The following is a 15,240-nucleotide window of genomic DNA, read 5'->3' on the forward strand; positions in this document are numbered from 1 at the left end:
GTTTGTCATATATTTTATGGTCATTGGCTCAGCTCTAGGAGAAAACCAAAACAGATCACACTACTTAGACTTGAATCCCCGATTAATAGCTTCCATAAAGACCACTGACTTTTCATGAAAGTATCCTGTCCTAAAAATTATTCCCTGGGCATTTCATGTTTTTAAGTTGAATTCTCCTGCTCTCTTTTCTTCTTGTCCTCTATTGAGCCCTATCTTTTGACAGTTTCTTTTGAAGAAGCTAATATCAGATGCCTAAACAAAAGAACTTTTTTGTCTTCTTTTTATTTTTTTGAATCAACAAGCAATATCTATTTTAGAGACTGGGTTAATTATTCTGTAACAACACTTGCAGACCAGAGATAGAACTCAGCACTTTTGGCTGGCTGTCAAACTTCTTCACTCATAGAATGAGCATATAAGCTGTTAGAGTTCTGAAACCTTTGTAACAACTGTAGTATGTTGTTGTGCTTTTGCAGTCCATAATTACAAGGCAGTTGATTTGACAGTTGATATAGAACTAGGAGAGAATTAACTGTGCAAGGATCATTAAACTTGCTTTAAAAAGGCCTGCAATTTAAAATAGCATCAAGCTTGTTTGTTTAGGGAGACTTTTCACAGTTAAGTTAGGGAGAGCAGTGCTTTTACCACTCAGACCTCTCATTGGAAATGCTTGCATATAGGTCCTCTATAGGTCTCCAGCCACAGATAAAGCCAAAACATGTGTTTTATATGACATTCATTTAATTTTTAAAATGCTGGGGAAGAAAAAGGCCAGTGTAGAGTATTTTAATACCAAATGTTTCCTTAGTAAAGGAAATTTCAGCTGCATTTCTGCTTCAGCACCAGTTGATGGTTGCTTTAATAATTAAAAATCTTTCTCAGTGTAGATAGGGTTTGTATCCAAAACTCGTGTGATATACATTTGAAATGTTTGGATTTGTTTTGAATCAGTACTTGGACTTGTTAAATGACAGTATTAAGATAATGGAGTGCTCTAGATTTAAGAATTGCATTGGAAGCAAATAATTCCTATTTGTTGTATAGCTTAATGATTTTGTCTCTTCTTTAATTTGCTTTGTTAATATCATTGAAATTGGCCATTACTTAAGTAATTATTTTCTGACAGACTATGACATCTGGGATAGTTCATTTCCAAGGGCAAGGAAGGTAATCCTATTCAAAATCATTGAACAGGGACTGTTTAATAACATGACAGATCCTCTAAGGATCATTTTCAAAAGACTTAATTTCCTTTGTCCCAGGCTGCAAATGATGATTTCTGGTCCTGAATGGGGTTTTTTGGGGTTTTGATTTTTTGTTTGTTGTAGGGGTGGGATGAGGTGGTGTTTGTTTCCTTACTTATTTCTTTGTTTTGTGTGGAAGCTTCATTATTTATAGTTTCACTTTTCTAAAAATTTTCCTATATAACCTGTCATAAAATAATACAGTTTTTAAATTGCAAGTGATTTGTGTTTGAAATAAAAGGATACCTACTTGCAGTAACACTTAAAGCACATTGAATGTCTCTTTCCATTCAAATGATGTAGTGGCATTTAATAGAACTGATAATAGTTTCAGGCAGCCAAGATACTTGGTAAATAAGTTCTGTTTTCATGATTTTTTGCTGAATGTACTGAATGTACTGAAATGTTTGTTGAATGCCTAAGAAAGTTACAGTCCTAACTTTATTGCTAGCAAGCACATTGAGAAGGTAATTTTCTTTCCATTGCCAGATGATATCATGACTAAGGAGTGTTACTGTTTGGAGTAAAAGGAGTAGAACCCAGACTGAATAAATAAAAGCAAATTTAATGGATCATGTCTTTTTTTTTTTTACAGTGGGTGCTGTGGAATCTGCTTGTAAATGGGAAATTCGGTATTCTTACAGCTTAAGCTTTTTATACAATGACAGACTTCAAAGAAATGTGTTTTAAAAAGTATCATGATTGTCTATTACTGTCTTTGTAAGTGAAAAATTTGATGGAACTATAGAATTCTTCCCTCTTTGATTTATAACTCTGCAGTAGCCTGGCAAATACACATAATTCCATCATAAATATTCTTTTACTGAGATGTAAAAGATTCCTTTCCCTTTTGCTTTCATTTTCCCTTCCTCTTTTTCTCTTCTTCCTTGTTCCCAAGAACATCTCTCCAGAGGTGATGATTTCTTGATGCCAGAGTGTCAGGTAAAAGTGAGCATCCACATGTAATTTAAAGTCAGTAACAATTTGACTGTATCTTTTCATACTAGAAACTTGTCTCGTTCAGTTCCTGAGGCTGAAACAGTTCCTCTTTGCTACTTTCGTCATTAACTGTTTGAATAACTTTTTACATTATACCTTGCTGAAGCCTTCTAAAACTACTCGATCTGTTATAATTGGTTTTATCTTTTCTCTTTTCTGTACAGGTGATTTCTATTCACTCCTTTCTAAGCTGCTAGGAGAAAGGGAAGATGTTGTACATGTGCATAAGCATAACCCTACAGAAAAAGCAGAATCAGATCTTGTAGCAGAGATTGCTAATGTAGTCCGAAAGAAGGATCTTGCCAGAGAGATCGCAAATCATGATGAAAGGGACAATACTATTCTTGTCAGAGACAGAACTCAGAAATTTCACAGACTAGAGTCTACCTTGAGGCCACCAGAGAACAGACATTTCTCTTTACAACAGTCTAAACATGGTGAGGGAGGCTGGGAAAAAGAACATAAAGGAGGTGGGTTGGGGTTAATTTTATACAATGAAATGCAATGCAAGAGCTGTGATCCACATTATCAAAATCTGAAGGGAATTTCAGTGGAGGCCTGGATGTATTTTACATGACATTCTTCCTAATTATTGAAATGTTCTTCCTCTAATTTAGAGGTATTTCACTGGGGTTCTTTCCCCCTCCATGTGTGAAGAAAGAATGTGTGCTGATGGCACAACACCAGTACTTCAGTATGGTATTATTTTCTACTCTTAAGACCTTTACTTAATGATTTTATATTGGTTAAGCTAAAACAAGGTACACATAGGATATAGTAGTCACAGGAAGTGAAGAATTTAATACAAGTAACTATTGTAAAATGGTTGCTGGAATAATCAGTACATTTTATGAGTTTGCTGATTACCTTGATCTGTCAGATACACAGTGATATAAAATTTATTGCTGTAATTCTATCAGATATTTTTCTCTCATTCAGAAAGAGTAATCTTGAAAAATTCTTCAGAAGTAACATTTTCTGTATATTGATTTCAAATTGGGCTTGACTCTCCAAATATTCTTGTACAGGCAGGTTTTTTATTCCCTTCAGGTTTCTATGACAGCAGAAACCATGGAATTTCTGTGTTTGTTTTACTTGCATTTTGGTTTCTGTGATAAGGACTTAGCCTTACTTGCTAATGTGGAAAGCCAGATAATGCAGCATGTAATGAGTATATCATAAAAGAAGCTGATATGCATGCATGAAAGCCATCTGTATCCATAAGCTGTAGCCACACATGCCAGCTTTTATGTTGTAACCACCCAGATTGATGTTTCCAAGTACTTCTGTACATATACATGTATCATACATCAACCATTTGATTTTTATTTCAGTTCATAATGTTAATGTGTATTGCCTCTGCTTATAAGTCCTAGGTTTGTATTTAAAAGAAAACCAAAGATGAGGACTTGCCAACGTTACATTTTGTGATCCTCTCAAATTATTGGCATAGGGACAAAAAAACAGGTGGAATGTTACTATGTGCCTGACATATGTGTAAATCATAAATAATTCCATAAACCTGACTGGAATTAAATGTTCAGGAAAGTAATGTGGTTAGCATTTCTGCAAAAGTAGTTTGTTCAGTTTAGACAAATAGCATGTGGTGCATACAAAGAAAGAAGAAAATTCCTTTCTATTTTCACTGATCCAGAAGAGGGAATGTCAGTGAGCTGAATAAATGGCTCCGTTTTACATACGTTATAGCATGAATTCTACTTACAGAAAGTATTTTCTTGGATAGATCAGTAGCCATATATTCATTTGGGGGTAATTTATTGGTGGGGGACTAATTAATAAATGAACTTTCAAATTATGCAATTTTGAGATACCGGAAAAAAGGAAACTGACATTTTCTTAATTAGCATTTTTGGGGATGTTTTTTTTTATGTTTGTAATACCTTTAATTACAGAATTCCTGACCTGCAGAAGCTGTCAGTACTGTCTTTTGGTAAAATAAATTTAGTAGCAATAAAATATTTAAGCATATCTTTAGTTTCTTTTTAGGGAAGCATTTACATATTTAAAACAAAATCTTCCATAAGAGAATTTTCCTCCTCAGGGGAAGAAGTAAAGTTATCTTGATTTAATGAAAAATTTATCCCCTTTCTAAAAACCTTTATTGTATTGAATTGAAAAAATTCTGAGTTTTCTTAGGGCAAGACTCTGCTGTTAAATTAATTTCATTTAACTGTTTAAAAATCACCAGTATTAAAATAGTTTAATATCTTTAGTCTTGCAAATATTCCAATTTTTAACATGTAATTGGCCTGAAATATCAAATACCTGAAATACCAAATGGCTAATACAGTAAGTAAAGTTGTTATAAATGTTCAAACTTTACACTACTGCTCTTCCTGCACTGTGGTTAGCTTGTTAACCTAGACAGGTCTATAATCTGTCAGGTTCTTTAATATCACTGCAACTAGGACAATTATACCCTCTAAATATGTCAAATTGTTGTGTATTGTTTAATTAAATTTGTCAAGACTTAAATCAGTGCTCTGATGGCAGGGAGTGCAACATGACTTAAAGTTCGCAAAGTTAAAAGCTAGAATGATCTTCTAGGAAATTCTGGATATTAAATTGCAATTGTGTCAATAAATAAGGCTTTCATCTTTTACTTCTTTAGAGACTTAATTGCATGTTCTAAATTTAGGTAATTCTTCCTTTTATTTTTAATGAAAGGAACTACTCCAAATTGAAAACTAGAAGATCTGGTACCTGATTTAGAGATCTCATTCACAAAACTGGTGATCTTGTTTTTTCTAATTATAAATTACTTCAATGGGGAAAGTAATTTTTATTAGTCTCATATGAAACTGTTCCATGGACCACTTTTTCTTGTAGGGAAATAGTAATAAGTCTTAGATAAAGGAAGTCTAAATTTAGTGAGTTTTTGTAAAAAGCTAGTTGCCTTGAGATAAACCTGTATAAAGGACTTTCAGAATGGACTTCCAAAGGAAAAGGAAAATAAAATACAAATTAACAAATTTTGGAAAAATGTGATAAAATCTGAAGATTGTATTGAGGCTGGAGTTCTTGTGATTACATTGTATTTCACTGTACATTCTTTTTTTTTTTTTTTTGTTTTGATCTGTCAGAAATATTTTACTCCTTTAAGTATAAACATTTTCTATTTTACAGTACATGTCTTCTGAGAGACTAAACAGAGGCCAAAATAGAGGTGCTATGTTAAGCATTTTATTTTTTCTAAACCTTTTTTAAAAAATGTTCATAGGCCTCTGTAACATGAACCATAGACAAGCTTTCTGGAGTTTAACATAAAGTGATACTGGATGAGCAAGTGAGGAAGCAGACACTCAATTTCCATTCTCTTATTCCTTCCAAAATCCAAACTTTTTTGAACAAACCTGGCACTACACCTGCTGTGATCAATTCAACTCTACAGAAGTATGAATATGTACAATTTTTTTAACAGCTTTAGTTTGCAGCTTTTGTTCAACTAAAATTTCTACAGGGCAGGATTTCTTGTTTTAGAAATTTCTGATTACTGTCCTGGATACACTGCAGTTGCTGATAGTTTTTAGGTTTCTTTTGGGTCACCTACTCTAGCGTATGATATTGCAGTCCAAACAGGTAAAACAACTCCTAGTCTGCAGTAGGTTTTCAGCACTGGTTTTGTATTTTCTTGGATAGGTTGTAGAGAATGATTTTCCCTGCCCTGCATTCCTGTTGTTCTTCCTCAGACTACATCTTTTCCAAGTGAGATGCAAGGAGAGGGTATTATCAGGTCAGATGGGTTGCACAGGTGGCTTAAAGATTTTTTACATTGTTTCCCATTAATTTTGCCTTCCATTGGAAAATCACTTCCAGGTGGAGGTGAACCCTTGGGTGTTGTGTTCTAAGGTTTGTGATCTGCCTTCTTACAAAGCAGGATGCCCTGGCATTTTGTGAATTAGGAAATCTTTTTCACCTGCCTAGATGGTACCCCAGTGATTGGTGTTTAGGATCAGAGCAGAACTCACAAACTTTGGGTGAACTGAAAGTTGCAAATTAAAGCATGGTTGCTTTCAAACACACTGACTATTAGTGAGGTAGCTCCAAAGAACTTCAAAGAAATTGTTTCTTATTTGCCTTCACTTTGGCTGTATGTGCCTACTTGCTAATTATGCATTGTAGAAATACCTGAATTATGCTCAACAAATCAATTTCTGAAGTGAAGCAGTGGTGAATTTCCTAACATGTAGAACAAATTTTAGAGTTTTTCTTTTTCGTTTCTTTCTATTTAATCAGAATTAGTGAGATCTCTTTTGCCATTACATTTTTTTGATAGTCTAGTTCATTTGTCTCTTAATACACTGCCAGAGCTACACAAGAGCAATCTCTTTCTAATAGTATTTAAGTAGGTGATCTGTGAGAAATTAATCCTTGCAGTCAACTCTCCTCAACTTTTCAAGTATTGAACAGTTTGTGCCTTTTATCCTTGTCAGTCTGCTTTTACATAAGAGAGACTGAAGAGAGCATACATCCTTTTAATGTTAATCTTGGAAACTAAATTTCTCTCCCTTAGTTGAATTTTACAGTTTACGGCAAGTACAAGAAGTCTTCTTTTCTTAGTGTTAAAAGCTTTAATAGGAAAAAAAAACCAAACATGATTCACCTTCCACATATTTAATTTAGTGATTCACTGTATTTATTATGCATTTTTAATCAAACACTGATAGTTAATATTTAAATTTTCCTGCTGATTTCAGTTGTATATTTTTGTAGTCTTTCAGTGTAGAAAGTATTTACAGAGCTTCTAAAACTACTAGAGTATGTATATGTGTATCCTTATGAGTTAGAGAAAAGAATGGAGCCAAAAGCAGTTTTGACATTTCTGCCATAGCAAGTTGCCAGTACTTGTGCATGCTTTACTATGTTAAAACTATGCTTGGAATTGAACTGCAATGCATTGAATGGAAATACTGCATGTAAGAAAAAGTCCATGTAATTCCCAATAGTCTGTACCAAATGCCAGTTATCCATATTTGGATTTTTTTAATAAATACACTACAGTATTATCTTTTTGGTTTTTTACCTTTTTTTTTTTTTTTTTTTTTTTATTTCTTTGGTCAGATTTCCACATAGAAGAGGCTGTGGAGTGGCCTGGGTTAGACCTCAAACTAGGCCAAGTTTCTGGGTTGGCTCTGGATCCTGAAAATAACCTAGTTGTCTTCCACAGAGGTGATCGTGTTTGGGATGAAAAGTAAGTAGAGACCTTGCTGAATGGTGAGTTAGAAGTTTGAATTCCTGTGTGCTGTTTATATACCTTCTCAAGGAAAGACAGTTAGAAGTTCTTTTTCCATTTAAAAATTCAGTTCTTTGGCTGAAAGTGCCTTTCAGAGACTCAGAATAGAAATGGTGACTGACAAGTCAAGATGATGAGTTATTAGGTCTTCAGTAAGAATCTGTCTCCAGAGGAAAAGAACATAGTACATTAGGTCCTTAAACTGTATGACCACGTTAGTATGATATTAACTGAGATTAATTATCCTTACCTATCCATGTGTCTTAGCAGGAATAATTAGCCCGGGTGAATAATGTTTTAGTATGGTAAACTTGGGTTTAAGACATGCAAAGTTATGGCCATTCTTCTTTGTGTTTATGTACACTGAAAAAAAAAAGCGATTATTACAAGGTACTCCCTCAAAACAAACTTTATTCTACTCACTTGATAAAATTTGCTACATTTAGCATCACTCAAACCAAAAAATGTCTGAACTCTAGGATGGTGGTCCTTCTAGTGTTCGTAAAATTATGTAGTCAGAGGTATATTATTTTAAGAACAGAACTATGGAGGTATATTATTTTAAGAACCGAGGTATAGAGGTATATTATTTTAAGAACAGAGGTATATTATCTTAAGAACAGAACTAATTCTAGAAGACTACTATCTTTATTTTTACAGTGTTCTTATGTCTTTGATTTTTAAAATTGTATATGTGTTTATATGGATACTTTTGAAATTGCAAGAGAATACTGAGAGAAAATAGCACAAGTCTGTAATATGTTATGTGGTAGCCTTTTTAAATACCTCCTTTTTTAAAATTTTCTTTTTATTTTGTCTTCTTTGTAAACATCTGTTCTCCATATATATGGCTATAAGACTAAAGGGTAGGGCTGTTTTCAAATACTGATGAATTCATTTAAAGATAACATTGTGTCTGAAAAATAGGAGAGTATTCTCAGCATTATGATAACCAATTATGCTTAGAATAGTGTTTCATGAAAGAAAGTTAAGTTATTTAGGTTTTAAGATAAATAACATAATGCAGCAGATAAGGCAATTATTTGTTTCTCATACAGGATTCTCATGCGTTAGTGATATCTCCTGCTCAAGTGTATATAAATACAGACTAAAGGATGCATTATACAACTTGTATTATTCAGACTTCAAGTATTGTGTAAAAGCTGGTTTTTTTATACTCCCACTCAGGAACAAGTGCTGTTCTTTGTGTTGTTGAATAACGAATTTTTAAAATATTTGAAAATAGGCTGGTCCTTCTAAAATAAATATTTTTGAGTATCTGGCAATTGAAGTATACGAACAATCCAGAGCACAAAACTTGAGTTTGAGGTCTGGCAGTATTTGGAAAGCCTACAGTTTTTAAACAAAACTGTAAAAAGAAATTAACATTCCCTAAAATAGCAGGTGTGCATGATAAATCAATCTTATGGAGAGACAGACAGAACTTCACCTTCATTATGCTGTGGCTGCAGAAGAAGATTGGAGTTGTGATATGTAGTCTGGAAATCCATGGATGTACCACCAGTGCTCAGTAACACTACACATGGCCTTCCATAAAGATAACTAATCATTAAATCCTTGAGGGTTTTTGTTCTTGAGGGGTTTTGTTCCTAAGTCTTACTTTTTTTCTTCTTTTTGTGGAGCATAGTTAATCAATGTATAGGAAATCTAGTGTTGATAGGGATCCTTAATTCAGCTGAACTAGAACTCTGTAGGCCTTTTCTTTAGAGTATGATGATTTTAAAATGTATTTTGAAAACATGCCTGTTGTTAAGCTCTTTTTCCACATCTTGTGGCATGGAAAAGAGGCACACAGAAATGCGCTCACCCAGTCAGCCTTCCCTTTTTACCTTTGGGTAATTAAATTTGAGGTCCCTTTCATGTGTTGTGATGAAAAAGGAAGGAGTAATGGGTGTTCTCATTTTTCAAGAAAAAAATAATGGTGTTTAGAAGGGGTTTATCATGACAGTTGTATGGGGGAGGCATAAGAAGTTATCAGACTTTTAAGTTAATTTTTATCATTAGCTGCAAATACACAGTTAATAGAATATTCTTTACCAAATTGTTAACATGATAAATCAATAGCCTGAAAGCCCAGAATTTATTTTCTGTTTCAATGCTTCACCAGCTTAGTATAGAAGCAAATAAAAACAATCTGTGCTGTTAGGCTATGCACAAATATTTCCAATGCATTATTAACAGGTGTCTCTGTTGAGTCAGGGATGGGAACAAAAGACTCCAGTCTTCACAAGGTGAAAGGAAGGTGTTTAATGGAGAATAGTGTGTCTTTTATAACCCAACTTGCTAAGCTAAGACTTGATTGGTCTTAGAGTAAAATCCTCTCACACTATTGGTGAACCAAGAATAGCACACTCTGAAAAATCATATCTATAAACATCCTGTGCAGAAAGACAGATAATAATTGTTTTAATTCTTTCTCTGAGCTTTCTCACAGCTTCTCACATCTTTCTCACAGCTTCCCAGGAAAATCTTGGGAGAGCTGTGTCTCTGTTCAGAGGATATGTGAATATCCACAAACATATGCCACAAAAGCTGGATCCTCATTCAGCTCAATATAGCTGGTTGAATGATCTATGCTGTTGCAAGAGGTAACTTCAGTCTACTTTAGAGCACAAAGATTATGCAATGATAAGCCCTGTAATACAGTAGCAGCTTTGCAGTGGCTGTAGCATTTCTTCAGCATATGATTTAAAAAAAATAAGCCTCTTAAATAATTAGGTTTTTCTACAGTATGGTCTCTTCAGTTTCAGAACAGTCTTTGCTATAAGCAGCATGTATTGTGTAGAATGAAAAAAATTAAAACTATTCATGGCTAAGCAGTGAATCAGTTTGAAGTTATTTTGCATTTTGTGATGAAAAATGTATGCTATTTATCCAATTTATGAAGAACTTACTAGAGAATATCAGTCCCATTCTTGTTACTGCATTCTTATCAAGGTAGGCAGACTGACAGTGCCACAGTGGTGATGGATATTGATCAAGAATAGACCTCAGGGTTATGCTTTCAGAGGTTATGAGACCAGGTGGTGTGTCTAAACTTAGTATGTAGCTCACAAGAAGGATACTAGAGTTAGTAAGAAATTGCTTGCATTAGTGTGAAGTGGCCAGATGAGAAGTAGAAACATAACTGTGGAATTACATTGGACTTTGAAATTAGAAGCAGTAGCTATGCAGTAGATTTTATTTGTCCTTCAGTATCAAAGTGCAGAGCCTATCAGGAAACCATCTTTTAGAGCAATATGACTACTGTGTTTACTTATTCTCTTTGTGTGGTTTTGGTCTTGCTGCTTTTAAGCTGGAAGTAGTCAGCATTGTTTGTGTTCTTATTTATCAGTTAAAACAAAGGTATGTTGCCTGGAAATTAATCTCAAGCACTGGGAAGAAAAGAGTGACTGTGATTTTGTAGCATTCTAGTCATCCTCCTAGAAAAGAAGTTTGACAGGGAGAAGATGAATGGAAGATCACTCCCATAGACTCAAGTTCACTAGAATTTCTCTGCATACCATACAATCTCTTGTTTACACTGAAATCACTTAGTTCCCAGAAGAGCTGGGAATAGCAGGAAATGTGGTGTCTAGACAGCACCATTACTAAGAACCAAAATCATAACAAGGAAAGCCAATAATTATTTTTAGTCTAAATAGTCAGTTCTGCAGATACAATCATGTTTTCAGTGGGCCTTGTTCTGTACAATATCTACCATCATTAAGATTCTTTTCTTTGATTATTGGTGTAGATTTTCTGCAGTTATCTATGTAGATTAAAAATAAGATTAGTTCTGTCTGTCCATTGTTGATGCTACAGTTTGGTAATCCATAGCTAGAGCAAGCCCTTATGAGTGTTAGACTCCTTTTAAAATAAAACTTCAAAATGAAGAGAACTTGTCATGGCAGATTACTGTCATGAATGGTAAAGAATATAACAGCACCTGCTGAATCATGTTCAAACAAAAAGGTACAACACCAGTATAGGCCTTTGTGTGTCATCACCATTTATCCATTCTCTCCCTCTTCATGATGGCAGAACTCTGGGGAGAGTTTTAGTAGCTTTTACCTTTGGTTTAACCATTCATAGTCAAAAGGATTATTTTGACATCAGACATTATTTCTACCAGAAATTCAATAGTTACAGATAGTTACTATATACAATGGCAGTATCTAAATATTATTTTTTGATCATAGCCTATGCAGAAACTTAAACACATCCTGTATTGATTTTTCTGGTTATCTATAAAGCCAATATTGCTTTTCCACATTAAATATTCTAGACATATAAATATTTAATGTTATGGAGATGTGAGACTGTTAGAACTGTACAATATATAGTTTTAATAGCTTTATTCATAGCCTTCTCTGTGACTACAAAGTATATTCTTGTTTACCAAGTAGCATCAATCAGGGTTGGATTTCTCTTGGGATTAACAAATGGATTTAAAAATACAAAGTGGGTACAGGGAATGGGCCTTGTATTCATGCATTTTTCATTCACATCAAACACCATGCTCTAACATTTAGCCTGAAATGTTGTTCAAAATATTTTACAGTCTGTTTACCTCCACTAAAAGCTGAACATATATTTTAACAGGTTAGAGTAAGAGCCAATGTCTCTGTCAGGATACAGACAACTATATTTTTATTTTTTGGAAGCATATGATAATTTCATGTCCAGTAAATGTCCTCTGGAAAGTTTATCCTGATTCTTAATGTATGAAATAGTGACATGTTCAAATGTTTTTATTAATATATTCCATGTACCCTGAAAATTGAGTGCAATTTTGTGGGATTAGGAGGAATGCACATAATATCCTATAGTCTTGTGTAAGCACACTGTGAAAAGGGTAAGAACCATAAGAACTGAATCTTGCAGTAGTAAACTCTAGCAAGATACTGAACTGCGTATGAAAAAAGGAAAAACAGAAGACACACAAATATGCACAGACTGCCTTGGATGGTACAAAGTATACCTGGTCTTACTGGCAGGTATGCCCTGGTGATTCCCTATATTTTTTCCTTAGGCTGTATTGTTGAATTTCTCATTTCTGTGTTGCCATGAAAATGAAATTATTAAAAAAAAGAAAAAAATTGAAAAGGGGTTTTTACTTACTTGCTTTATCTTTAATTGTTGCTGTGTTGATTTAGTGCTCCTTTAGTTTGGAAGTCATAACCTCTGAAGGAAATGCAGACATACAACACTACCAACTCTTACAATCATACAGTGATGTAATAAGGTTTATATTTAAAGAAAAAATGAAGCCAATAACCCCACATTGGAACTGAACTACAAAAACTGGCTTTAAGTTGTATGTTGTATATTGTGTATATTGTTCATCAGTAGAACCGTCTAATGCTGGCTTTCTATTCAACTCTTTTTGTACAGTTCTTTTGACAGCAAATTTGTCTATCAGCAAAGAGGACTTGGACCAATTGAACAGAACACAATTATTGTTTTGAATCCAAGTAATGCAAAACTGCTTCATTCCACAGGCAAAAGTCTGTAAGTTGTTTTTTTTTTCTCTTACTAATTGAACTAATATTTCCATACATTTTATTCCAAAGAGTCCCTAAACTCATTTTTGTGTGTTTTATCTTATGTTTGTGCATTTATGTACAATTGTGTAATTGTAGCCTGAGTATCTTCAAGTAAATAAATAAACAAAGTCAACAAATAATAAAAGTAATTTGCCATCTCTATGATCTCTGTTTTCTAACATTTCATATAATTGCATCTACCAGCCAGATTAACAGAAGTGTATATTGTACATTGTTCTTATAGATGCTAAGGTAGCCTGAGTGAGATATCGGAGATCAACGGAATTTCATAACTGAGACAGTCTTGTCAAGAAAATTCTAAGCTGTAAAGCTGTATTTTTCATTAAATGCTACATATAGTTAGTATGTACAGCCTTTGTTTTTGATCTGTAGATAAAAAATGAAATCTTCACATCTATATCATTCTTCCAGAAAAATGATTTTAACTTCATTCTTCTACGTTTGTGCTTGCAGATTTTATTTACCACATGGTTTGAGTGTAGATAAAAATGGTAACTACTGGGTCACTGATGTAGCTCTTCATCAGGTATGTTTCTGAAGCTTTAGTATCAGGACCATAATATTTGCTAAAAAATATTTTTATTTTCCTAGAGATTTGACATACATTGCTTATCTAGGCCTGTTTAGAATAACATTAAGAATGTGCTTGCAGAAATTCACCCCTGTGCACTTCATGGAATATAGTTGTGTTGAGTAATTTTCTACAAGGACACAGCCTGTAGAAATAATAGAATCATAGACTCAGACCATAGAATCATGGTCTGAGTTGGAAGGGACCTTAAGGATTATCTTGTTCCAGCTGCCCTGCCATGGGCAGGGACACCTTCCACTAGGCCAGGTTGCTCAGAGCACCATCCAATGTGGCCTGGAACACTTTTGGAGGTAGGACAGCCACAGCTTCTCTGGGCAGCCTCACCAGTGGCATCACCAACCTCATGGTAAAGAACTTCCTTCTAATATCTAATCTAAACCTGCTCCTTGTTTGAAGCCATTCCCACTTGAATGGGGAATTCTATCACTACATGCATCTGTAAAAGGTTCATTTCCATCTTTCTTGTGGGCTCCCTTCAGGAACTGGGAGGCCACAATTAGGTCACCCAGAAGCATTTTTTTCTCCAGGCTGAACAGTCCCAGTTCTCTCAGCCTTTCCTCATAGCAGAGGTGCTCCATCCCTCTGATCACCTTGGTGTCCCTGCTCTGAACTGTCTCCAGCAGCTCCGTGTCCTTCCTTTGCTGGGACCCAGAGCTGGAGGCAGCCCTGCAGGTGGGGTCTCACCAGAGCGGAGCAGAGGGGCAGAATCCCCTCCCTCCCCTGCTGCCCACAGGGTTTTGGATGCAGCCCAGGACATGGTTAACCTCTGGCTGTGAGCACACATTACCAGCTCATGTTGACCTTCTCATCAACCAACACCTTCTCCTCAGGGCTGCTCTCAATCCCTTCTCCTCCCAGCCTGTATTTGTGCTTGGGATTGCCCCAACCCAGGTGCAAGATCCTGCACTTGGCCTTGTTGAATTTCACAAGGTTCTCATGGAGCCCCTCTCTCCAGCCTTTCAAAATCCCTCTGCAATTTTCTTCTATGTCTTTTGCTTATTGATGCAGTTAAATCTAGAAAGTGAGACTAAATTGTTTGTTTTGTAATGACGGGAAATTTGTATTTTAAGCAGAAGTTTCCTAGAATCAGGACTATTGAAAAACTAATAATAAATATTATGGCCAATATATTAAGATTATGTTTGGTATATAAATTTATTTTATACATAGTGATAGGAGTTTTTCCCTAGGCCATCTTCCATAACTGAAACCTCTTTTCTTTTCCTTTTGACTGAAAAAAAGGTTTTCAAACTAGGAGCCAATGACAAAGAGCCATTACTGATCTTAGGAATACCTTTGCAACCAGGCAGTGACAAAAATCATTTCTGTCAACCAACTGATGTGGCCGTGGACCCAATCACTGGCAGCATTTACGTCTCTGATGGCTACTGCAACAGTCGGATTATTCAGTTCTCTCCAAATGGACTGTATGTGATGCAGTGGGGAGAAGGTACAGTCAGGGCTCTTGGTACTTTACCCATACTGCTGTTACCATGAACTTATCATGAACCATAAAATTGCTGATGTTACTATTAATTTTTTTAAAATTAATTTTTATAACTGAAATACATGAATTTCAGC

The 15,240-nt window shown here is 34.8% G+C and overlaps 1 protein-coding gene across 8 annotated transcripts in view; it reads left to right on the forward strand.

Annotated features, from left to right (window-relative positions):
* The window catches only part of PAM (peptidylglycine alpha-amidating monooxygenase), a 119,768-nt gene that overhangs the window by 93,620 nt on the left and 10,908 nt on the right, over nucleotides 1-15,240 (forward strand). For 6 of the 8 annotated variants that reach the window (XM_054003209.1, XM_054003213.1, XM_054003210.1 and 3 more), the window contains exons 16-20: nucleotides 2,408-2,713; nucleotides 7,326-7,455; nucleotides 12,895-13,011; nucleotides 13,521-13,593; nucleotides 14,902-15,109. In XM_054003209.1, coding sequence (XP_053859184.1) covers nucleotides 2,408-2,713; nucleotides 7,326-7,455; nucleotides 12,895-13,011; nucleotides 13,521-13,593; nucleotides 14,902-15,109 — 834 coding nt within the window. The remainder of the gene's footprint in view (nucleotides 1-2,407; nucleotides 2,714-7,325; nucleotides 7,456-12,894; nucleotides 13,012-13,520; nucleotides 13,594-14,901; nucleotides 15,110-15,240) is intronic. The other 2 variants (XM_054003211.1, XM_054003216.1) reach the window with 2 other exon arrangements.

This window comes from Vidua macroura, chromosome Z, assembly GCF_024509145.1.
Source record: "Vidua macroura isolate BioBank_ID:100142 chromosome Z, ASM2450914v1, whole genome shotgun sequence".
Taxonomy (NCBI): domain Eukaryota; kingdom Metazoa; phylum Chordata; class Aves; order Passeriformes; family Viduidae; genus Vidua; species Vidua macroura.